This window comes from Coregonus clupeaformis, chromosome 20 (assembly GCF_020615455.1).
Source record: "Coregonus clupeaformis isolate EN_2021a chromosome 20, ASM2061545v1, whole genome shotgun sequence".
In the NCBI taxonomy this organism is placed as follows: domain Eukaryota; kingdom Metazoa; phylum Chordata; class Actinopteri; order Salmoniformes; family Salmonidae; genus Coregonus; species Coregonus clupeaformis.
The window spans coordinates 26,857,454-26,881,908 of NC_059211.1; the positions used below are offsets into that span (position 1 = coordinate 26,857,454).

The window sequence follows — 24,455 nt, forward strand, 5'->3', positions numbered from 1 at the left end:
GCCGGAAAAACAATAAAGGCATGTTCATTTTCATACACGTGTGCTTGTATGAGGTGTGTGTGTGTGTGTGCGTTACGTTTGTACGTGCGTTCGCATGCACACACCTGTGTATGTGTGTGTGTGTGTCTGTCTGTGACATGCACGCATATCATTGTGCATATGTGCGTGCACACGCGTGTACATGCATTTGCACGTGTGTCTGCTGTAGTTACCGTGTATCCCACAGGGGTCTCCAGGGGGGTGTTCTGTTTCTGCTGGCAGCTGACATGGTAGAAGGTGAACAGAACGTGGTGGTGGTCAGTCAGAGAGGCCGGCAGCTTGATTTTCACCTCATCATGGAAGTCTGGGGACCTGCATGGGAAACACAACAGAGACCGAATTTAATGGTTGGTTATAGGAATAAAATTATATACATGGTTAGTGGGGTTTAGGGGTTAGGGCTGTACAGGAATAAACATCTAAAGAAGGATTGAGAAGACCTAAGAAAGACCACAACCATTACAGACAGAGTCATGGTCGCTTAAGGCTGTATAGGAATGAGAACAGGCTCTAAATTACATGGTTGTTAGGGCTGTATAGGAATGAGAACAGGCTCTAAATTACATGGTTGGTTAGGGCTGTATAGGAATGAGAACAGGCTCTAAATTACATGGTTGGTTAGGGCTGTATAGGAATGAGAACAGGCTCTAAATTACATGGTTGGTTAGGGCTGTATAGGAATGAGAACAGGCTCTAAATTACATGGTTGGTTAGGGCTGTATAGGAATGAGAACAGGCTCTAAATTACATGGTTGGTTAGGGCTGTATAGGAATGAGAACAGGCTCTAAATTACATGGTTGGTTAGGGCTGTATAGGAATGAGAACAGGCTCTAAATTACATGGTTGGTTAGGGCTGTATAGGAATGAGAACAGGCTCTAAATTACATGGTTGGTTAGGGCTGTATAGGAATGAGAACAGGCTCTAAATTACATGGTTGGTTAGGGCTGTATAGGAATGAGAACAGGCTCTAAATTACATGGTTGGTTAGGGCTGTATAGGAATGAGAACAGGCTCTAAATTACATGGTTGGTTAGGGCTGTATAGGAATGAGAACAGGCTCTAAATTACATGGTTGGTTAGGGCTGTATAGGAATGAGAACAGGCTCTAAATTACATGGTTGGTTAGGGCTGTATAGGAATGAGAACAGGCTCTAAATTACATGGTTGGTTAGGGGCTGTATAGGAATGAGAACAGGCTCTAAATTACATGGTTGGTTAGGGCTGTATAGGAATGAGAACAGGCTCTAAATTACATGGTTGGTTAGGGCTGTATAGGAATGAGAACAGGCTCTAAATTACATGGTTGGTTAGGGCTGTATAGGAATGAGAACAGGCTCTAAATTACATGGTTAGTTAGGGCTGTATAGGAATGAGAACAGGCTCTAAATTACATGGTTGGTTAGGGCTGTATAGGAATGAGAACAGGCTCTAAATTACATGGTTGGTTAGGGCAGAGGGTTATAGCAATAAACAACATCCTAATAAGTCCAAAGAAAGAAGCAGCAAGCCTTTTTCTCATGGAGAAGACAAAATAGTTTGTTTGTTTGTGGATAAAGGGTAGGAACATCCTCTGGAGCGAAGGAGCAGGACTGGAGCAGCAGCAACCTTTTCCCCAATGGGAAAGTTCCATTATTGGCTTGGCTGGACGGGGGGATTGTAGCCTAAACATCCAAAGTGCAAAGGTGGAACCTTTCCAAATATGTGATCACTTTTTTTAGACTGATGCTTAAGAACGCCTCAGAACATCATAAAAGGAGGCATGAACGGCGTGTGTTAGACCAGCTAAGACATCAGCTCACTCTATACCAGTTCATCCGCTTGTAAGAAAGGCCCTAAGCAGACTTCATACAAAATGAAAGATGGGTCTGAGAGCCTCACCTGGTATGATATACCACGGCAGTGTATGCCTCTCTGGTGTAGTCTCCACAGCTGGACTTCCCAAAAATCACCTGGGGGAGAAAGAAACAGAGGAAGTACAGCGAACAGGGTTTGTATGCAGTGGATAGTAGACAGACTTCTGTTTGTCTACAGGTCTTAAAACGATTTGTACAATACTTTAGTAACAGAACTCAAATACTTGAACACCATTCATTATGCTTTACAATCCATTTCCAAGAATTCAGTCTAGGATTGTGCAGCAGTACCTGGTAAGTACTAAAATACCCTAATAACTCTAAGTATTCTCTGAAAGCTGTGTCAGCACTTTGTGAGTGAGTGAGTGAGCGTGTGCGTGAGTGCGTACGTACCTACATGTGTACAATACATCATTGCTTACCGGCATAGCGTTGTTGGGGTCCTCCCCGTTCATAAACTGTACTTTCACTGTGATGTTTCGGGCGGAGCCTTGACGGTTGGCGAAGTTCAGGCTGTGTGGATTCACATACAGCAGGTTCCTGGGGGACACACACATTCCCATTATGAAACCAAACAGGAACACATGAGCTCAACCCACATAGCAGCAACTTTGACAGGTCTTTGAGTGAATTTCACAACCTTGTCACCTCACCATTCTCCTTAGGACATTACATACATCCATCATATAATGTACTGTACATATCATAGCTGACCATGGTACAAAACACTCGTACAGTAGTATCTGATCTGCACAGTCATCAATAGGTCAGTGTTTGGAGTGAGCAAGGGCACTGATTGGCGGAGAAGGAAGGCTAGTTCTGTCAATCACTCTGGATCCACACAAACTGTAGTTGACCTAAATTCTCTGCTGGGATGACCCGCTTCAGGGTGCAGGGGAGCATGTTTTGCCTTACTGTACACACTGCTGGGGGCAATGCCATGGCCAACTGTATCATGTTCAATATGGTCACTGTCACTGTTCAAATTCAGAGATATAATGTTCATCATTGACTTTGACAACTGTAAACAACCGATGAAAGATGAAATTTGCATAGATATTTTCCATCAAAGAAAAGTGTCTCTAGTGTCTCTTGGACAATATTGAGGTAGCCTATATGTCCTAAGTCAGCTGGGCTTCAGTCAACGAGCTGGACACACACAGTGAAGGGTTTCCAGGGTGACATCCACAGAAAGTCAGAGAGAGCCGCAGCGCAGTGGCCTGACCACAGTTACGTAGATCCCTCCGCATGAGAGGGTCACCAAGGACCACAGCTGTGATGACAACAGTCAAACCGTGGGAATCCCTAATCCACTCTCTCTCAGTTCCTCTCCCTTCGACCCTCCCTTTGTTCCCTTTCTTACTAGCTGGTCACGCGTCTCCATGGCATAAAGGCAAAAAGGAGTCATTTGTTCCAACTTGATCGTTCTTTATTGAGGCATCCATTCTGATTTTAGAACGATGTAATTGCATTAACCCCCAGGCAGAAGCCATTCTTACAAACACCTATTGACCGGGCACAGCTTCCTTTTCAGCAACAGGGTCAATTCTCTCCTATTGGTCCTTCAGCCTCCACAGATTAATCTCAGGTTAATCAATGACTTGACTCAGAGTAGCTGTGTATGTTACCAAACCATGCCTAAGCACTGTTTCAAAACCCCTGGGCGTCCCACCCCCACACACCCCCACACAGCCCCCCTTTAACCCCTACCACCTCCCCTTACCAGTGGGTACACAACCCCACCACCCTCATCCCCCTATGGATACACAAAGGGAGCAGTACATTGTTTACTGTGTATAGACTGAGGGATTAAGGCCAAGTCCTGGACACCAGGCAGGCCAGGCGAAACACAGCCTGTAGGGAGGGCACACAGCATGCCACGCAGGGAGAGAGTGATGAAAGAGCTGGGGCCCCCTGACAACACACAGCAGTTACACATAATAGGTTATTATTAGCAGCTACTAGCTGCAGTAGTAGTTATGAATCATGGCATGAGGGATCAAATCAACTAATTAATGAATCATAGTCCTCAATCAATAATTTAACTGGATCCTAGAATTGGATGAATTTGGTGTATTACTGCTTGGCTGGAACAAGAGCCTGCACCCAAACTGGCCCATCCTGCCGTTTGCCGACCCATGGCATGAACATGTTAGGGTAAATAAGTTAAAGCCCCCTGGGCTCATTCTAAAGGTCGGCCAGAGGTCAAAGTAAGAGGCCACCAGGGCAGGCCAGGACCATTTACATTGACAGCACTTGTCTCATTTACATTTTAGTAATTTAGCAGATGCTCTTATCCAGAGCGACTTACAGTTAGTGAGTGCATACATTTTCATACTGGCCCCCCGTGGGAAACGAACCCACAACCCTGGCGTTGCAAGCGCCATGCTCTACCAACTGAGCTACAGGGGAATACTGTAGGCATGCTACATGTCCCAATGTGAATACTGGACCCTGTCTGTGCTCCCCACAGATGTAGGAAGGAGAACATACAGTGCCTTCAGAAAGTATTCACACCCCTTTACTTTTTCCACATTTTGTTGTGTTACAGGTTGAATTAAAAATGTATTAAATTGAGATTTTTGTCAGTGGCCTACACAAAATACCCCATAATGTCAAAGTGGAAGTATGTTTTTCTAAATGTTTACAAATTAATATAAAATGAAAAGCTGAAATGTCTTGAGTCAATAAGTATTCAACCACTTTGGTATGGCAGTAAGTAAAGATTTGGTTAACAAGTCACATAAGTTGCATCGACACACTGTGTGCAATAATAGTGCTTAACATGATTTTTGAATGACTACCTCATCTCTGTACCCCCCCACACACAGTTATCTGTAAGGTCCCTCAGTCGAGCAGTGAACTTCAAACAGATTCAACCACAAAGACCAGGGAGGTTTCCAATGCCTCCTAAAGAAGGGCACCTATTGGTAGATGGGTAAAAATAAAAAAGCAGACATTGAATATCCCTTTGAGCGTGGTGAAGTTATTAATTACAATTTGGATGGTGTATCAATACACCCAGTCACTACAAAAGACACAGGCGTCCTTCCTAACTCAGTTGCCGGAGAGGAAGGAAACCGCTCAAGGATTTCATCATGAGGCCAATGGTGACTTTAAAACAGTTATAGTTTAATGGCTGTGATAGGATAACACCGAGGATGGATTTACAACGATTTAGTTACCCCACAACACTAACCTACATGACGGAGTGAAAAGGAAGCAAGCCTGTACAGAATACAAATATTCCAAAACATGCATCCTTTTTGCAACAAGGTACTAAAGTAATCCTGCAAATAATGTGGCAAAGCAATTCGTTTTTGTCCTGAATACAAAGAGTTGTAATGTGTTATGTTCAGGGCAAATCCAATAAAAGAGTCCCACTCTCCATATTTTTAAGCATAGTGGTGGCTGCATCATGTTATGGGTATGCTTGTAATCGTTAAGGACAGGGGAGTTTTAGGATAAAAAAATAAACTTAATGGTGCTAAGCACAGGCAAAAACATGGTTCAGTTTGCTGTCCACCAGACACTGGGAGATGAATTCACCTTTCAGCAGGACAATAACCTAAATCACAAGAGCAAATCTACACTGGAGTTGCTTAACAAGATGACAGTGAATGTTCCTAAGTGGCCGAGTTACAGTTTTGACTTAAATCTGCTTGAATATCTATGACAAGACCTGAAAATGGTTGTCTAGCAATGATCAACAACCAATTTGACAGAGCTTGAAGAATTTTGAAAATAATAAATGGGAAGATGTTACACAATCCAGGTTGTGGAAAGCTCTTAGAGACTTACCCAGAAAGACAAAGCCTTAATCGCTGCCAAAGGTGATTCTAACATGCATTGACACAGGGGGTTGAATACTTATGTAATCAAGATATATCAGTGCTTAATTGTTCCTGTTTTTTTGTATTTTTTAAAATACAAATGTTTGAATTTTTCTTCCACTTTGACAGAATATATTGTGTAGATAGTTGACAAAAATTAATAACAAAATGTGGAAAAAGTCAAGGGGTGTGAATACTTTCTGAAGGCACTGTATAGGGAGTAGGGAATCATGTAGCCAGCTTTAAGCTAATAAAACAGCTCAGAATCAGATATGAAATGTGTTTGCTCAGAAACTCACTCTTACTAACGACATATTGCAGCCAAGGGTCTCTGTACTCTTTACACATGAGCAAATAGCCCAGTGTATCTGCTGTGCTATGAACTGGAGTTACCTGCGTCTAACGGCATGGTGAGTTTAGTCATGCATTACAGGAAACAAATGCTAAAACTTCGCTCTGACAAAGGAGAAGCTAGCTACCTCTCCACAATGTGTCAGCTAGTAACTCTGTTGAAGGGAAGTTGCTGTCCAATACTATTTTCTCATTATCTTCTGGTGTTTCATTTGAAACTTTTAATCAAACTAAAAAGGCCAAAGTTGCTAGAGACCCGCCACTCTCTCCATCTACCACCCAATAGCATATACAGTAGAGTAGGACTAATATCATTTAGAGTCACTGAACCACATTGAAACATGCTGTCGAGACAGTTTGACCAAAAGCTCAACGTAGTCAGATTATTGAGAGCATTAAGATAATCTTGGCTAAGTAGGAAGAACAAAGGATGGTCACAAAGAGAAACGCTGATCGCAGCCTGTCAGATTACAGAACTAGAATGGAGTTCAATACAGCAACAGAAGGCTACATGAATTTAGAACCACCTTCGTAATCATCATTAGTGGATGTACAGTAATGGTAAAGTGGTTTTCGAACAAACAGCCAAGAACAAACCACTGACTAAGAGTTCCCATTAAAATAGATTTTACGAGCGGACACACTGTATACCAAAGAGTGCTTGAAAAAGGTGCAGGGAAGTCAGTACCTTTCCTCCTGTTCTTTTCAGTAGAAGTCACTAGATGTTCAGAGAGAGATCGGAAAGACTAGACTACATTAAATCAGAATAGAATGATGAAACAATAATAACCAAGATGATGAGTTCATACATTTTCAAACTTAGCACATTTCACCCCCCCCAATGCAAACTACAGCAAAACCCATAGCAATGATGACATCAATCCACCAGTACATTCAGTACACCTCATCTAGACCCGGCAAGAGCCCCAGGGAGAGTAATGCCGGGCTGATTCAGCAGGATGTTAAATCAAACCCAGAGACATCAACTGGATGCTGTATTATCAATCACGGTGAGGTGTGGCTGCTATGAGGTGAGATCTGAGATTGATTGGGATGAATGATCCATCAAAACTGATGGCCTTCCATTGTTGGCTTTCTGCTGGTCAGCTAAAGCAGAGTAGTGCAGATGGGAGTAGGGTGGGAGTGGAGGGGGATTTGGGAGGTAAAGAGGGAAGGAAGGGGAGGGGGGTGCTGTTGTGCTGAAGGGGTGTATTTGCTGTTCACTCACTGCATGATTTGTTTGTTCTTGGAGGGTGGGGTCTGAGGGGGCTCCCAATGGGATTTCAGGGGGCACAGTAGCTCAAGCATAACAGGGCTTAATGATCAACTAATCTCCCCTCCCCTTGCTGGACGGGGGTATATAACACAGACCTGCCTGCTGCTCTGACATCTTTCCAGCAGAGAGAGACAGAGAGGGGGAGGGAGAGAGAGGTAGAGGGAGAGACTGAGTGAGAAGTCCAGACAGAGTAGGTCAGAACAGAGGAAGAAGAGAGTGAAAGCAATAGAGAGAGACCACTTCTTGTTGTCTTCTTGCACACAGAGATATTTAACAATGAAGCTCATCTGCCTCTTGTTCCTGGTCCTGGTGGTTCTGTCTGTAGCCCAGGCAGCTCCTCGGGACTCCTCCAGGGTCTATCCCACCGTACCCTCTCAACTCCAGCCCCAGACGCAGCCTCCAGCCGAGGCCAAGTCCCGTTTCGCTATGCTGGACGATGTCCGTCTCCTGGCCAACGGTTTGCTCCAGCTGGGTCAGAGCCTCAGGGAGTTCGTCCACAAGACAAAGGCCCAGATTAACGAAATCTTCCAGAAGCTGACCAACTTTGACCGCTCCTTCTATCAGCTCTCCGTGGTCACCTCAGAGATCAAGGAGGAAGAGGAGGAGCTAAAGAAGACCACCACGTTCCTGAAGGCCAACAACGAGGAGATCCGGAACTTGTCACTGGAGATCAACACCAAGATCAATAGTATTCTGCAGGAGAGGAGCCTGCTGCAGAGTCAAGTAGGGGGGTTGGAGGAGAAGCTGAAGGGACTGTCTGAGAGCATGATGCCGAAAGAGCAGCTCAGTGAGATCAAGTCACTCAAGGTACGCTGCTGTCAGTCACTCTTCCTAATCAATAATAAGATGTATAATTTATTTTGTTTCAATGTGAAATGTCTTTGTTTTAGAATAAGATGTGTTTCTGCCGCATGTATTCAACATATTTCAGCACGTTTAAAGTTCCTTCCTACTAAATGTTGCAAGTTTCAGTTATTAGCCTAATGAAAACATACCGTTTTAATGAGTAATAATGCTTTCAACTTCAAGTTATTGGAAAATGTCCTTTAATGTGAGAATTAACAAGACAGTGTCAACTGGTCCGTTTCAGGACGTGATTGAGGCTCAGGAGACGACCATCACTGACCTGCTGAAAGCCGTGAGGGAGCAGCACCATCAGCTCAACCACCAGAAAACTAAGATCAAGACTCTGGAGGAAAAGGTACACATCTCTGCTGCTTAGAGCTTCTCCACTTCTATACAGTAGACCAAAGGTAATGGCCATTTACTGAAAACTAGAGTTAGATTTTATCCCTGTCCAATCAGTGTATAGAAAGGACACAAAAAAATATTTAACAAGACAACACCATAACGATTTGTTTGCTTGCTATTCCAGATCAGCATCAATCATTTCCAAGACACGACTGACAAAGCAATGGGTTCCGACTCAGAGAACCCAGACATGTTTGAGTACCTGACAGGCAACTCCACTGGTGAGGACACAGACCTACCCGTGGACTGCAGTGATCTTTTTAACAGAGGAGAGAGGAACAGCGGGGTGTACCCCATCAAGCCAAATCAGTCTGAGCCTTTCAGTGTGTACTGTGAACTGACCTCCGGTAAGACAACACTTTATTTAAAGTAATTAGCCTACATTGTCTTTAAAAAGGTAACTGACTGAACAGCCAAACAATTCAGAGATTCCATGTGTCAAGCTATTTCCCTGTGCTACATCGGCTAAATCCCTTCAATGGACAGTCTAAATAAAGACCGGACTAAACAATCTCCTCTATAGGAAGAATGGTCATACAGGCTATCAGAAGGATATAAGTGCCATCATCTTTCCCTAATCAGTCTAGAGAAAGGAACTGGACTTTGTTGTTGTTGTGATCCTCTGCCTCTCCATGTATTGACCACATCTCCCGTCTACAGGAGGAGGTTCAACAGTCATCCAGCGCAGGGAGGAGGGGTCCGTGGATTTTGACCAGACATGGGAGAAGTACGAGAACGGATTTGGGGATCTGGAAAGTGAGTTTGGTCTATTTCTTTCTATCAGTGATGTAGAGACCATTAATACAGCTCAATACATTACAAGAAAAAGATAAGTTATGTCTTTATGACTCAATTCAACTAAATTCAGAGTTAAACGTCCTGTTATAAGAGAAAGAGAGAGAAAAAGAGACGCCTATACCTGATTATCCCAGTTTCCTTAATAATCCTTTATAGTTTCCGGTCTACAAAGAGCCAATACAACCACTCCCTCCACCGCTCTTAAGTACTTCCTGAAGGAACGGCTGACAGAAAACAGTCATTGTAGATTATCAGGTCCCGTTGACAGATTGACTTCCTCTATTGTCTGACTAGACAAAGCACCTGCAGCACTTCCCTTCCACCAGCCAGGCTTGGACCCCAGCCCATAGACCTACACTACTACTGCATTCCAACAGAGCCACAGGTCCTTTAGCCTATCAATTGTTCCATGTCAGTTTCTGTCGCTGCTACTAGCTAATGATGTCATCACACCCATGACTACAGCCAGAGGCTAGGGGAAAAGAGTATCGAGTGTCGGAACTTGTTTTCACACTATTTACCACGAGTCAGGCAGTGGAGGCTGCTGAGGGGAGGACGGCTCATAATAATGTCTGGAACGGAGCGAATGGAATGGCATCAAACAAATGGAAACCATGTTTGATGTATTTCAAATCAAATCTTATTGGTCACATACACGTTTAGCAGATGTTATTGCGGGTGTAGCGAAATGCTTGTGTTTCTAGCTCCAACAGTGCAGTAATATCTAACAATTCACAACACACACAGAAGTCTAATTTGATACCATTCCACTTATCGGGCTCCAGACATTACCAAGAGATCGTCCTCCACAATTAAGGTGCCACCAACCTCCTGTGGAGTCATGGGCCATGGCATACAGAAACAGCTGAAGCCAATGAAAACAAAGTACAGCATCAGAAAGTCAGAACTTTATTGTCCATTAAAGCTTTAGATCGATTGCCAGTTGATGACAGAATGTTGGTGTCTGTTATCTGTATGTTTCCAAAGAACAGCCTCAGTGCTTGTTGACTGTCTGTTATAGCCCTGTGAACATTCCACAACGGTGTGTGTGTGTTTCCTGTGAGTTGTAGAGGAGAGTTCGGAGTGTCTAACATTGTGTGTGTTATCTGTGTTATTGTAGGAGAGTTCTGGCTGGGCCTGATAAAGATCCACAGCCTGGCTGGTCAGGGTGACTCTATCCTGCGTATTGAGCTGGAGGACTGGAAGGAGGAGAGGAGGTCAGTAGAGTACCAGTTCACCCTGGAGGGCCCCCAGACCCACTACACCCTCCACCTCACCCACCTGTCAGGTGACCTGCCTGACGCCATGGGCAACCACACCAGCATGATGTTCTCCACCATGGACCGAGACAACTACAACCACCAGGACTCAAACTGTGCCAAAAACTACACAGGTGGGTCTACTGACTACTACACTCCAGGCACAGGTATATACCACACACCTGATGCAACTCCAGGTACTGACTACACACTTGATACAGGTACACTGTACTGTCTGGTACCATACAGCTGTTAAATACATTTCCAAGCAGACAGCACAGAGATGGGTGACTATGGGTTCTACACTTGTTATAGAATTTAACACTCTTTTCCCCATTCCTTGCAGGTGGCTGGTGGTTCAACGCCTGTGGTGACACCAACCTGAACGGCAGGTACATGTGGCTGAGGTCAAAGGGTCGTTCCATGAGGAGGAAAGGGATCCAATGGAAACCTCTGGGCACCTCCTACTCCCTCAAGACCACCAAGATCTCCATACGACCCGCCTGAACCCGTCCCCCTCGCCTCAAGTTTCCACTAACCCTTCTATTCCTTCCATTACAACTCGTTGGCATGGTGACAGATATGCCCCCCTCGCCCAGAACATTAAAATTGACCACCCCACCCTCCCAGTTACACATTGTTGTCATGGTAACAACAGATAGTGCAGCTGGGTTGTTGGCAGCAGAAAAAACTACCAATTCGTATCTATGTCAGAGAATAGAAGACGATTCGTCAGAGTGATGCAACAACCGCAGTCAGCCGGTCAGTGACCTCACAAATTTGTTCAAGAAACGCCAATAAAGTTGGGTAACACCTGGGAGGGGTGGTCTGGGTTCCTAACCGACACGTTTTTGTTTGGTCAGGATGGAATGTCAGATGATTCAACACTTTCTGGTCTGGGCCATATCACAATAACAGCACTGAAAAGTTATTTTCAACTGACGGATGAAAAAAAAAGATTACAAAGCAATATATAACCGACACACCACTCTGCTTTGGTATAATGAATTAAGTGCATGTGACAACGGCATAATCCTAACAGCCCTACTATCTAAGCATGTATCGCTCTGTGTTGTATTGCTGAATGTACTAAATATCCACAAGTAATTAGACCAAGATCAACATGATGCATAGGTCTTCCAAAGTAGGATATGAGTGTTTTCACGGTCTTTTGAACTTTATACTGTATTTAAAACAATTTTCATAATGCTGTATTAAATGTGCTGCAAGCTTAGTTATTTCCATTGATCATATCATTGGGTCATATTGACTCCTCGTCTCCTGTCTACTCAGTCACCTTTCTACTGCATTTAAACGGCTGTTACATATTTTATGTTTCTTACTACTAATACTTTATAATACCATATTTATAAAGACAAATAAAATCAACATACTCAAAACACAAATACTCCAAGTCTGTCCTTTGTATTCTGTTCAAAGGAAGAAAACAAACTGGGCTGTTGATCTTAATGATATCTTTGCAGGTTAACTAATACTGTACAATGGAACTCTGACTTATGACTTGTGGTTGATCATGCAGACCTCACACCCCTCTCTGGCCTTTAAACTAGAGATGGGAAGAAAAAAAAAATAATAGATACAGTTACATATCGGAATATTTTTTACGAAATCTTATCGTTTTCACAACATCGCAATATTTTTTTTTTGCTAGTTGGCTGTACCTGCACCAAAACTCCATTATTTTTCCTTCATGGCTTGTTCTCCATCTTACTTTTAAATAGGGAGCCCATTTTTCCCCCAGCACTTTAATTTCCATGACTGATCAAAACTTGTTTTCTCATGGCTCTCTCATCTCTCTGCAGCCTACATAAGGTGAACCGCAATTAAACCACAGTATCGAATCGCTATACATATAGGATCGTGATAATCGCAATACATATCGCATCGGCACCTAAGTATCGTGATAATATCCTATCATGAGGTCCATGGCAATTCCCAGCCCAACTATAAACTCAACAGCAGAGTCTGATCGGCCCACAATGACTTGACAACACTCCTGAAACAGTCATCATTTGCATTAACGGTCTTACGCAACTGAGGGCCCAACATACAGGGACCACACTGTGCGTTGGCTACTGTACCCAGATCTACTGCTTATCCAATCAACAAGCATGTAAATGTACATTTGAAAATAAACTCCAGAGCTCACAGCGTTTGTACTCCATCATTAACCAGATAGTTGCAGAGTCACTACTAAAGCAGAGTCACTACTAAAGCAGAGTCACTATTATAGCAGAGTCACTATTATAGCAGAGTCACTACTAAAGCAGAGTCACTACTAAAGCAGAGTCACTACTAAAGCAGTCAGGATCTCAGCTAGGAAGGCCGGTCATATTGGCCGGCGACAGTTGTACAGTGGGGAAAATAAGTATTTAGTCAGCCACCAATTGTGCAAGTTCTCCCACTTAAAAAGATGAGAGAGGCCTGTAATTTTCATCATAGGTACACGTCAACTATGACAGACAAAATGAGAAATAAAAATCCAAAAAATCACATTGTAGGATTTTTAAGGAATTTATTTGCAAATTATGATGGAAAATGGTGGACTTGCACAATTGGTGGCTGACTAAATACTTTTTTCCCCACTGTATTTATTGGCTTTTCATTTTATTTTTAAATCGGCTAAAAGCCGGCTAAAGGAAACCCTGGCCCAATGTCAGGTGAAGAGCATGTCAACAGCCTCTGGTAAGGGCCCCCTCTCTCTTTCTTTCCCTCTCTCCATCCTTCCATGTCATAAAGTCGCTCTCTCGCTCTCCTCCGATAAGAGCCTTCTCTCTCCCTTTGACCTTGAATAAAATAGCAGCAGGGCTCAGGAGGTCACTCAACACAAGGTCGTGTGCAGTAGTCAGTCAGTGAGGCAGGCAGTCACACGGGACATGGGGTGATGTTACATAGTGTCAGGGAGGCCTGTATATTGTGTTGCTGTTCTTACAGTAGTGTTATCCCCATGGCTCAGAGGACAGCGAGAGTGGAAGGGAGAAAGACCCTTCGGTTCATCGGAGTTGCCCTCCAGGCTCCGCTGTTTGATCAGAACAGGCAGGTGGAAATACACCATCTCAAAAACAGGACTCTCTTTGTGTCACATTACCCTGAAGGACTAGGAATGACATCAACCTGTCAGGAAACAACGTCAATGCCCTGTAGGTGGTATTGGAATAGAGCTTAATAGACATATCTATGCATGTCATCATGTTCTCTTGCAGTGGTGTTCAGTGGGTTATGTTATTGGTAGAGTTGTGTTACCTCAGCTGTAGGTAGTGTTGTGTAATGCTAGGTAATGTAAGTGGTATTGTTTCATTACCTGTAGGTGGCGTTGGGTAATGTAAGTGGTATTGTTTCATTACCGGTAGGTGGTGTTGGGTAATGTAAGTGGTATTGTTTCATTACCTGTAGGTGGTGTTGGGTAACGTAAGTGGTATTGTTTCATTACCTGTAGGTGGTGTTGGGTAACGTAAGTGGTTTTGTTTCATTACCTGTAGGTGGTGTTGGGTAACGTAAGTGGTATTGTTTCATTACCTGTAGGTGGTGTTGGGTAACGTAAGTGGTATTGTTTCATTACCTGTAGGTGGTGTTGGGTCACGTAAGTGTAATCCTGAGTGGCGCAGTGGTCTAAGGCACTGCATCGCAGTGCTAACTGTGCCACTAGATCCTGGTTCGAATCCAGGCTCTGTCGCAGCCGGCCGCGACCGGGAGACTCATGGGCGGCGCACAATTGGCCCAGTGTCGTCCAGGGTAGGGGAGGGAATGGCCGGCAGGGATGTAGCTCAGTTGATAGAGCATGGCGTTTGCAACGCCAGGGTTGTGGGTTCGATTCCCACGGGGGGCCGGTATAAAAAAAATATGTAAGTCGCTCTGGATAAGAGCGTCTGCTAAATGACTAAAATGTAAATGTAATTACCTGTAGGTGGTGTTGGGTAACGTAAGTGGTTTTGTTTCATTACCAGTAGGTGGTGTTGGGTAACGTAAGTGGTTTTGTTTCATTACCTGTAGGTGGTGTTGGGTAACGTAAGTGGTTTTGTTTCATTACCTGTAGGTAGTGTTGGGTAACGTAAGTGGTTTTGTTTCATTACCTGTAGGTGGTGTTGGGTAATGTAATGTAAGTGGTATTGTTTCATTACCTGTAGGTGGTGTTGGGTACGTAGACATCCCTGGGGGGGAACTCCAGTATCTCTCTGGTGGGGCGAACCCTGCTGTCTGGGTAGGGCTTGACCTGCTGGAGGTCAGGGGTCAAGCAGTAGTGGGGGTTCTCTGGGGCCGGGGATATGTCGATCTTCAGCTGGGCTGGAGGAACAAGACAGCATAGACACGACATCATCAACACACAGACCTCAACTAAAACCAGTGTCTCATGCCAGAGTCAGTCTTTGGCTAGCTCAGATTTAAGTCTGTCTGGAGGGACTACAAAGTCCCTTAAACTCCATTTATAATTCCCTTATAATAATAAATGTATATGACAATATAAATCAGAATATCTTTGCTGAAATACTGATGGTGGTGGTGTTAGTGTACCTGTGATGGGCCTCAGTCTCCTCAGCACTGAAGACGGCCTCCTCATGTCAGCCAGGAATTTATACAGGTCCTCGTCACTCAGTCGGTCTCCCTCCTGTCAAACAAACACAAATTAACACACTAAAACAAAAGTCAGTTCAGTTTGTGAGGCGAGTAGCAGAGTGTGGTGTGTGTATGGAGGTGTGTCATGACAGTGTGGCTCAGTCGGGAAGAAAATGTGGGGTGTGTGTGTGTAGACGTGAAGTGTCAGTATTGACCTGTTTGAAGAAATTGGTGACGGTGAGGGTAGCAGGTCTGAAGCTGGTCAGGCTACATGATTCATCTCCACTGGTGGTTCTCTCTAATGAGCGCCGTCCACCGATGCTCGAGTTCCTCCTCTCAGACCACGAACCTTTCCTCTCTGGGGGGGGGGTCAACAGTTGATCAAAAGTTGAACTGAGTAGACAGTAGTCCCAGCATTGGCCTGCCTCTGTGTAGTTCAATTCAATACCACTCAGTCCAACTTTATTGTTCTCACCTGGCAGTCCCATCTCCAGCTCAGTGTCTCTCTCCAGACTGCCGGCGCTGTTCACGATGTTCATCAGGTGGATGGCTGTCCAGGCGAAGGGCATCCGGTACCGACCCAGACGCGTGCAGAACTGCTCTGACTGGCTCCGCAACTTGTCCAACTTCTCTTTGTTCTATATATAGAAAGAGAGAATCAATACAATAGAGAAATCTACCTCCATCTGTTTGGAGATCTACCCATCAACATCATCTACCACTAATGTGAGTCTATTGTTCATTTGACCATCAGGTTGCGAATTATCTTACTTTGGCTGCATCAGACTCTTTGAAGACCATGTACGGTTCTGCACACTCTCCTATGTCTCCCTGCTGCAACACCTTCTCCAGCTTGGGACAAACAACAAAGGAGAAGTTATCAGTCACTGTCCCCAAGACAGGAGAGTGGTTATCAGTCACTGTCCCCAAGACAGGAGAGAGGTTATCAGTCACTGTCCCCAAGACAGGAGAAAGGTTATCAGTCACTGTCCCCAAGACAGGAGAGAGGTTATCAGTCACTGTCCCCAAGACAGGAGAGAGGTTATCAGTCACTAATCCCACAGACAGACAGAGGTGATGCTGATCCCATGGGAGAGGAAGTCATGTGTGTGACTGTTTTCTCCATTTTGATTTTATCTCAATTTATTTGTAAAGTGTATTGACAGTTGAGACCCTGTGATGATTGACACTGACTTACCTGTATGACGAGGAAGACGTCCTGGGAGGGGTACGTGATGGAGAAAATGGCGGAGCGTGCCAGAGTAGAAATTGCTGCTGCCTGGATGTGGGGGCGCAGCATCCCTTTAGTCTGCTCTGAATTCAGGTCAAAGAAGAAGTTCTCCGATATCTGATGGCGACAGACACGTGAGCATTATACTAAAATACTGTAAAAGACAGCAGACTAATATTAACAACCATACTGTCTGCTGGTCCTGAAGTATGGTTCTGATAGTGCAACTTATTTCTCAATCTATTACCAATACCATATCTTAAAAAAAAGACAAAATTTTTATTGTTTCTTTACTGTAAATTGACTGAGAACTCACATGGAAGAGTAGGCAATTCGAGGGCAGAAATTTTTGACTTTTTTTAACAACGGTTACTGCTACCCTCTAGTGTTTGTTGGGAATGAGAAACGATTGAGTGGAGAGTCACTCATATAGATATATGGTATGATTTATAGAGTATTCACACAAGGAGAACAGGTCCAATACATACACTTTTATAGCCCAGTCATTTAGTTCACATGGACTTTTAATGGTTTTTCAGAGACTGACCCAACAACTCAGGGCCAAGTGGCATTGAGGAAAACAACAGCTTACCTTTCTCTTTTCCTTTACATCATATAAGGCCAAACAGGCGAATATGGGCTCGATTTCGATCTCAAATCTTCAAGGGGAAAAAGGATTGGGTCAGCAGAAGGCAGTTAAAAAGACAGTTAAAAGGCTTTGTAAAGGCTGTGTGTGTCCTCCACTTACTTCAAGGACAAGCACTTGACGAGTAGCCTCTGGCCAAAGTGTTCTTTAGGGACGTCAGGCACACAGTGGCGCTCTATTGGTTCCTCCTGAGGACGCACATACAAATAATAGTTATAGGAAAACCATGAACATAATAACAGTTCTTGGAATGTACTGTGCAGGAGCCCTGTATCTCAGGAAAACATTTATTTTCACATTCAAAGTGTGAAATCAGTGGCACCTGCTTCATGACATTTCATCGCTTTAGAAATCCATATTAGACGTAACTATGGTGAAAGCATAACCATGGATGATGACACAATGTAATGAGACAGACATGCACTATGCCAAAGCAACAGCTGGCCTGACACTTCTAAAGGCACTATCTAGAGGACGGTGTGGGTCTCTCTGTGTATATACCTCATCGAGGGCGGGGTGCAGGGCGAAGAGCTCGCGGTGGCGGTGGGACTTGCGGTGCTCCTCGTTGTGCCGGTCTATCTCCTCGTTGGGGGCCCGGTCAAGCAGGTGGGGCAGGACGGCGTCGGGGACAGAGTTCTTCAGGTCAAAGATACTACAGGCCCAGCTGCCACGCGGGGTGTCGTCAATGGACATGGACCTACGCTTCAGATCATCCTGGAAGACGACAGAAAAACACAGGTCAGGGACTAAACATACCACAAAAGATGAAGCGTAAGATGAACGCCACGTTGCTATGGGTTACCTGGTCGACTGCCCTGTTGCTATGGGTTACCAGGTCGACCGCCAAGTTGCTATGGGTTACCTGGTCAACTGCCCCGTTGCTATGGGTTACCTGGTTGACTGCCCCGTTGCTATGGGTTACCTGGTCGTCCTGGTAAGTGCTAACGTCTGGCATCTCATCGGCCTCAAACACCTGTTTGGGCAGGCCTTTCTGCCTCTCCTTCTGCCTGTCCAGGGTATTAGGGTTAAACCCTGTACCAAGCTTATGGTATCTGTTGAAATAAGCAGAACAGAATGTGAGTGTTAAGGTAAATAACTAGTTGCTAGCTGCTATGTGTTAAAAAAATATATATATATATAAAGTGTTACATTGGGGGTGTTAAGGTTGAATGAATTGGTCTTATAAAAGGAAAAGCTCCTTAAATAACAGAGAGAGGAGCCTTACTTTCTGTTGACGATGGCCCAGTCCTCAGTGTAGGACCTGACACAGTCTCTGACGTGGGCGTCATTGTCCCTGGAACACAAAGAGACACAGCATTTCACAGTCACAGTTTCAACACCATGGGTGTATTCATTGAGGTTAAACGTTCAGATAGAAATGCAATCAATAAAGCAAACACGATGACCTATTTTACTTGACAAATATTCAATTCTGTCAGTTCATGTCTGTTTAGACAATCCATTTCTATCTAACCAGATCCCAGGCTGCAGCTCTCAGACACCATCAGCAGACAGTATCAAATCAATAGTGCTAATAAATCACTAGAAGCAAATGTCCTGTCTGTATGGAGGATGGTAGCAGTAACAGCTGTAGTAATAGAATGAATAAAACTGGCTTGCAACCTCAAACCCTGGCAATTTGACTGGTAAACTCATGGGTACTCATGGGCTGCCTGGTATTGTGATGCAATAATTTCCATGGTAATGTAGAATGTTCATTGAAAATTATGCTAAAATGATGTTGCTCATGCAATGGAATGTATTTTTTTAATGTCAGCTGAGTTTATTCAACAAATCATATTGCAGATTGATGGGTACACTTCCTGCTTTTACTTCCTGCTTTGCCTCTATGAGTACACTTGCAATGGCCGCCAGTCTACCCATTATACCATCATTTACTTTTCCCGACGCCCGTTCTATTCTTTCTATTTATATGGTAGCAGCATGAGCCACAGACATCTTATCTCTACTAGCCTATCAAGTGAGAGGCAATTCTATAGATGTGGTAAAGGAGTCAATGGAACACAGACGTTCCACTGACCAGATTGGCGCAGTCCGATTTTGATATATTTGGCTATTTTTGCTTCATAACATGTAGAAGTGGTCCCTTTTCAGGTTTAGAAGAAGTGACTGCTAAATGCTAAGTCCCGTTCGTATAAGCTGGTTAGCATTGCTAGCACACTGAAATTCGTGGTGGTAGTCTTTTTTAAATTTTACCCCTTTTTCTCCCCAATATCGATCTTTTCTCATCGCTGCAACTCCCCAACGGGCTCGGGAGGCAAAGGTTGAGTAATGCGTCCTCCGAAACATGACCCGCCAAACCGCGCTTCTTAACACCTGCTCGCTTAACCCAGAAGCCAGCCGCACCAATGTGTCAGAGGAAACACAGTTCAACTGACGACCGAGGTCAGCCTGCAGGCGCCCGGCTCGCCACAAGGAGACGCTAGAGCACGATGAGCCAAGTAAAGACCCCCCAGCCAAACCCTCCCCTAACCTGGACGACGCTGGGCCAATTGTGCGCCGCCATATGGGACTCCCGATCACGTCCAGTTGTGATACAGCCCGGGATCGAACCTGGGTCTGTAGTGATGCCCACTCTGGAGGCCCCAGGTGGTAGTCATTTCTAACTGTAATGCAGTTGATTGGTAACGATGACATAAATGTGTTGGTGTTGACATCCATACAAGCATTATACTCCGATTGGTACCTCAACATAGTGTGAAATACACAAACAATAGCCTAAAGGCAGGCCCATTTTGCTGAGGGGCAATGAGGCGACTAGGGATATTTCCCCCACACGTTTCCATGGCAATTCCATTGTTTTGGTCGAGTTCGATAGACCTCTTTACCGCATCTATGTGACACACGCCAAAAACAGATCAGTTATTTGCTTTATTCATTTGGTAAATCAATTTGTGTAATCAGGTTAGAGGGATATGAGGAGAAACATCCAGCTTGCTGTACTAGAGTTAGACCTGATGTACAGTGGATTGCGAAAGTATTCACCCCCCTAGGACATTTTTCCTATTTTCTTGCCTTACAACCTGGAATTGAAATGGATTTTTTGGGGGTTTGTATCATTTGATTTACACAACATGCCTACCACTTTGAAGATGCAACATATTTTTTATTGTGAAACAAACAAGAAATAAGACAAAAAAACAGAACTTGAGCGTGCATAACTATTCACCCCCCCAAAGTCAATACTTGTAGAGCCACCCTTTGCAGCAATTACAGCTGAAAGTCTCTTGGGGTATGTCTCTATAAAGATTGGCACATCTAGCCACTGGGATTTTTGCCCATTCTTCAAGGCAAAACTGCTCCAGCTCCTTCAAGTTGGATGGGTTCCGCTGGTGTACAGCTATCTTTAAGTCATACCACAGATTCTCAATTGGATTGAGGTCTGGGCTTTGACTAGGCCATTCCAAGATATTTAAATGTTTCCCCTTAAACCACTCAAGTGTTGCTTCAGCAGTATGCTTAGGGTCATTGTCCTGCTGGAAGGTGAACCTCCGTCCCAGTCTCAAATCTCTGGAAGACTGAAACAGGTTCCCCCTCAAGAATTTCCCTGTATTTAGCGCCATCCATCATTCCTTCAATTCTGACCAGTTTCCCAGTCCCTGCCGATGAAAAACATCCCCCCAGCATGATGCTGCCACCACCATGCTTCACTGTGGGGATGGTGTTCTCGGGTGATGAGAGGTGTTGGGTTTGCGCCAGACATAACGTTTTCTTTGATGGCCAAAAAGCTAAATTTGTCTCATCTGACCAGAGTACCTTCTTCCATATGTTTGGGGAGTCTCCCAAATGCCTTTTGGCGAACACCAAACGTGTTTGCTTATTTTTTTCTTTAAGTAATGGCTTTTTCTGGCCACTCTTCCGTAAAGCCCAGCTCTGTGGAGTGTATGGCTTAAAGTGGTCCTATGGACAGATACTCCAATCTCCACTGTGGAGCTTTGCAGCTCCTTCAGGTTATCTTTGGTCTCTTTGTTGCCTCTCTGATTAATGTCCACCTTGCCTGGTCCGTGAGTTTTGGTGGGCGGCCTCTCTTGGTAGGTTTGTTGTAGTGCCATATTCTTTCCATTTTTTTTATAATGAATTTAAAAAGGGTGCTCCATGGGATGTTCAAAGTTTAGGATATTTTCTTATAACCCAACCCTGATCTGTACTTCTCCACAACTTTGTCCCTGACCTGTTTGGAGAGCTCCTTGGTCTTCATGGTGCCGCTTGCTCGGTGGTGCCCCTTGCTTAGTGGTGTTGCAGACTCTGGGTCTTTCAGAACAGGTTTATATATACTGAGATCATGTGACACTTAGATTGCACACAGGTGGACTTTATTTAACTAATTATGTGACTTCTGAAGGTAATTGGTTGCACCAGATCTTATTTAGGGGCTTCATAGCAAAGGGGGTGAATATATATATATATATGCCACTTTACCGTTATTTATTTTTTAGAATTCTTTGAAACTAGTTATTTTTTTCATTTCACTTCACCAATTTGGACTATTTTGTGTATGTCCATCACATGAAATCCAAATAAAAATCCATTTAAATTACAGGTTGTAATGCAACAAAATAGGAAAAACGCCAAGGGGGATGAATACTTTTGCAAGGCACTGTAGGCCTACTTCTACAGCCTAGAGGGCTCTGACAACGTCTCTACTGATAATACAGTCTCTACTGGTTCTGTATGGGGCTTTCCCCAGCCTTCGTGATGATGGTATCTCCCCATCAAGCTCCAGCAGGTTGACAGATGTGGAGGGGTACAGTGGGTTTTTCCACAGTTTGGTTAGGGTTTTGATTTAAGGGGTTATGAGCATTTGCAGTACACTGTACTTTTTGTTTCCCTTTCGCTTTCTACTGAAAATAAATTTGTGACAACTGTATGTAAAAAGGGCTTTATAAATACATTTTATTGATTGATTTGATTGATGTTCCTCAGTACCAACTCTAATCCAACCAGTCGAGCCGTCCCCAGCAGCACCTACCCTTCCTCAGGCACCACCTGTCCCACGGTACGACACTCTCTGGGGGTGTAGACCACCTCGATGTCATCCGGGGGGAAATCGATGAGGTCCCTCAGGGGGCCCGACTCGATGATGGGGGGATGGGTGATGAGGTACTCCTCAAAGTCTACCGGCTCCACTGCCTCTGTGAGAGGAACCTGGAAACAGAGAGGAAAGGCTGTGTGAGTGAGTGCCAAATCAAATACTTTCTTAATAGGCCTACCTATTAAAAACTGGGTTAGCTGCCAAAAAGAATTGTCCCCAAGAAGTCCAGCTGGATTACTAGCAAAGAAATATCAACACTTAGCTGTCAGCAAATCCTGTGGCTTGATGCATGTTACGAGACATGTTCTAGCCCGAGAACCTTTTTAAAACAAATCAAATTCTCAGGGAACCTTATCTTTTATATTGGCAGACAGACACTTTGGATCACTGAGGAAATGCTCACAACTCTGAAGTAACTGGAAAAGCAAGTCTTGGCTAGCAAACCACCTCAGGCATAGTCTAATGGCTTTATAGGCTTGCTTCTGTCTATTTCTAAAAACAAAGCACCCAGGGGGAGTCTAATTCCTCACTAAGTTCAGTTAAAGCTTTTGGGGGGAATTTAGAACACAAACACAATCCGTTCACAGTTTAATTAAACAGTCAGCTTTAGCCTAATTAAGGATGGGTATTTGCTCCTTCAGGTCAGCGGTAGTCGGACTAGGGAGAGGACGCCATTAGGGCGCTAAAGGTCGCTAAAAGTCAATGGCTCAGCAAACACTTACTGGTGGGAGGGGCCAGGCAGTATAGTCCCTGACCACACTATAGTAGGGGTGAGAGGGTGTGAAGAATGGACCTTAATTGTTAGCAGATACACTCCAACCCTATTTCCCTCCCTCTTCACCTCTCCCCGAACACCCAGATGCATTGTGGGTAGGTACTTACGGTGTTGCTGGCGGCAGCACCCACGTTGAGGTTCTTGAGGAGCTGTGGGGAGCCCCCATACTGACCAGCGATCTGTTTTCTTACCTCGGCTGCAACAGTTCTGCAGGGAGGAGAGAGAGAGAAGCTTAGCAGTGAATATCAAGCTGTCGTGTTACATCATGCAAAACAGCTAACAGACTCAGATAAAACATGTAAGCCTATAGCTTGAGGCTATATTTTGTATCTATTTGATCTAGGTTTTGCTTATATACACACACAACACAGTCATAGACGATGCCTCCAGGCTGCTTACGGTAAAGCCATCTCATACACTTGGGTTTGAAAAGGGCAAGCGAAAGACAAGGCAGTGTGTAAGCGGAATACGTTAATAGAGAAGGCCATTTACTGCAGTGGTCTGGTCACTCTGCAGGTCAGGTACAGTACAGTCAAGGCCAGCAGTTCTGTTGTGGGCCAAACATGACTATTATGGTCCCTGCTGTGGCTCAGGGCTCGCTCTCTCCCTGGCCCTGCTGGTGGCCTTACTGCCCCCTCTGACACGGCACTCTATCACACCACAGAGGAGAGAGAACAAATACAATTCCCTGGACCTCCGTCAGCAACACAAAGCGCTTGGCTAGGCAACTGCTGCTGACTGACTGCACCACTCGGTGTCCCTTTAAATCACAGCCACCATCAAAACCCCTCCGTACCCTTGAACCTTGAACAAAACAACTACGCAGCACTAACCCAGGGAGGGAGGCACAAACAATTAAATTATAAAAATGTCATGTGAGGGGAACTTGAAGAGATGGACGGAGGGATGAATTTCTGAATCTCAGGCAAGTGGAAATAAAGCATATAACTTTCCAACTCAGGAAAGACATGATGTAGGCTAGGCCTAGGCCTAGATCCACCGGTGGCTACTGCAGTGCTGTCACCTGGATAACAGGCAGATGCACTGAACCAGCTACAATACATAGCACTGTTCTGCTGCTGGAGCTTATATTCAGGACCTTTATTTAGCCTGCCTGGTCACTGCTCAGGACAGGAGGAACAGACAACGTGATTAAGGCTAGCACGCTCCTTTTTGTTCATCGCACTAAGATAACCACTCTCTGCAGTGCATATTTGGAACACTGGAGGAACACAAGGTCACCTGACACACTTAAAGCTGCAATATGTAACTTTTTGGATGACCCGACCAAATTCACATAGAAATATGAGTTATAGATCTGTAATTAAAAGTAATGCAAAACTGAAAGTTGAAAGTAATATAAAACTGAAAGTAAAGCAAACTAAACTTAACGGGAAGCATTGAAAGAGCTCATAGAACAGATCAACCGCTTTTTAGACTTTCTTTCAATGAGAATTAGATATCTATACAACACATTTCTACGTGAATTTGGTTGGGTCGCTCAAAACGTTACATA

At 44.3% G+C, this 24,455-nt stretch overlaps 2 protein-coding genes across 18 annotated transcripts in view; one reads left to right on the forward strand and one right to left on the reverse strand.

The window, feature by feature from the left end:
- dock7 (dedicator of cytokinesis 7) overlaps window positions 1-24,455 on the reverse strand; it is a 69,206-nt gene that overhangs the window by 42,771 nt on the left and 1,980 nt on the right. For all 17 annotated transcript variants that reach the window (XM_041840068.2, XM_041840069.2, XM_041840065.2 and 14 more), the window contains exons 2-17: window positions 23,047-23,146; window positions 22,102-22,277; window positions 18,337-18,405; window positions 18,034-18,163; window positions 17,613-17,825; window positions 17,214-17,299; window positions 17,058-17,124; window positions 16,433-16,582; window positions 16,006-16,086; window positions 15,710-15,872; window positions 15,450-15,592; window positions 15,193-15,286; window positions 14,802-14,964; window positions 2,317-2,434; window positions 1,920-1,990; window positions 213-351 (exon numbers count right to left, since the gene is read on the reverse strand). In XM_041840068.2, coding sequence (XP_041696002.2) covers window positions 213-351; window positions 1,920-1,990; window positions 2,317-2,434; window positions 14,802-14,964; window positions 15,193-15,286; window positions 15,450-15,592; window positions 15,710-15,872; window positions 16,006-16,086; window positions 16,433-16,582; window positions 17,058-17,124; window positions 17,214-17,299; window positions 17,613-17,825; window positions 18,034-18,163; window positions 18,337-18,405; window positions 22,102-22,277; window positions 23,047-23,146 — 1,963 coding nt within the window. The remainder of the gene's footprint in view (window positions 1-212; window positions 352-1,919; window positions 1,991-2,316; window positions 2,435-14,801; window positions 14,965-15,192; window positions 15,287-15,449; window positions 15,593-15,709; window positions 15,873-16,005; window positions 16,087-16,432; window positions 16,583-17,057; window positions 17,125-17,213; window positions 17,300-17,612; window positions 17,826-18,033; window positions 18,164-18,336; window positions 18,406-22,101; window positions 22,278-23,046; window positions 23,147-24,455) is intronic.
- On the forward strand, window positions 7,483-12,070 carry angptl3 (angiopoietin-like 3). The gene is made up of 6 exons (XM_041840070.2): window positions 7,483-8,161; window positions 8,445-8,555; window positions 8,730-8,952; window positions 9,266-9,361; window positions 10,524-10,796; window positions 11,009-12,070. The coding sequence occupies exons 1-6, from the start codon at window positions 7,631-7,633 to the stop codon at window positions 11,167-11,169; spliced, it is 1,395 nt and encodes a 464-aa protein (XP_041696004.1). The 5' UTR covers window positions 7,483-7,630; the 3' UTR covers window positions 11,170-12,070.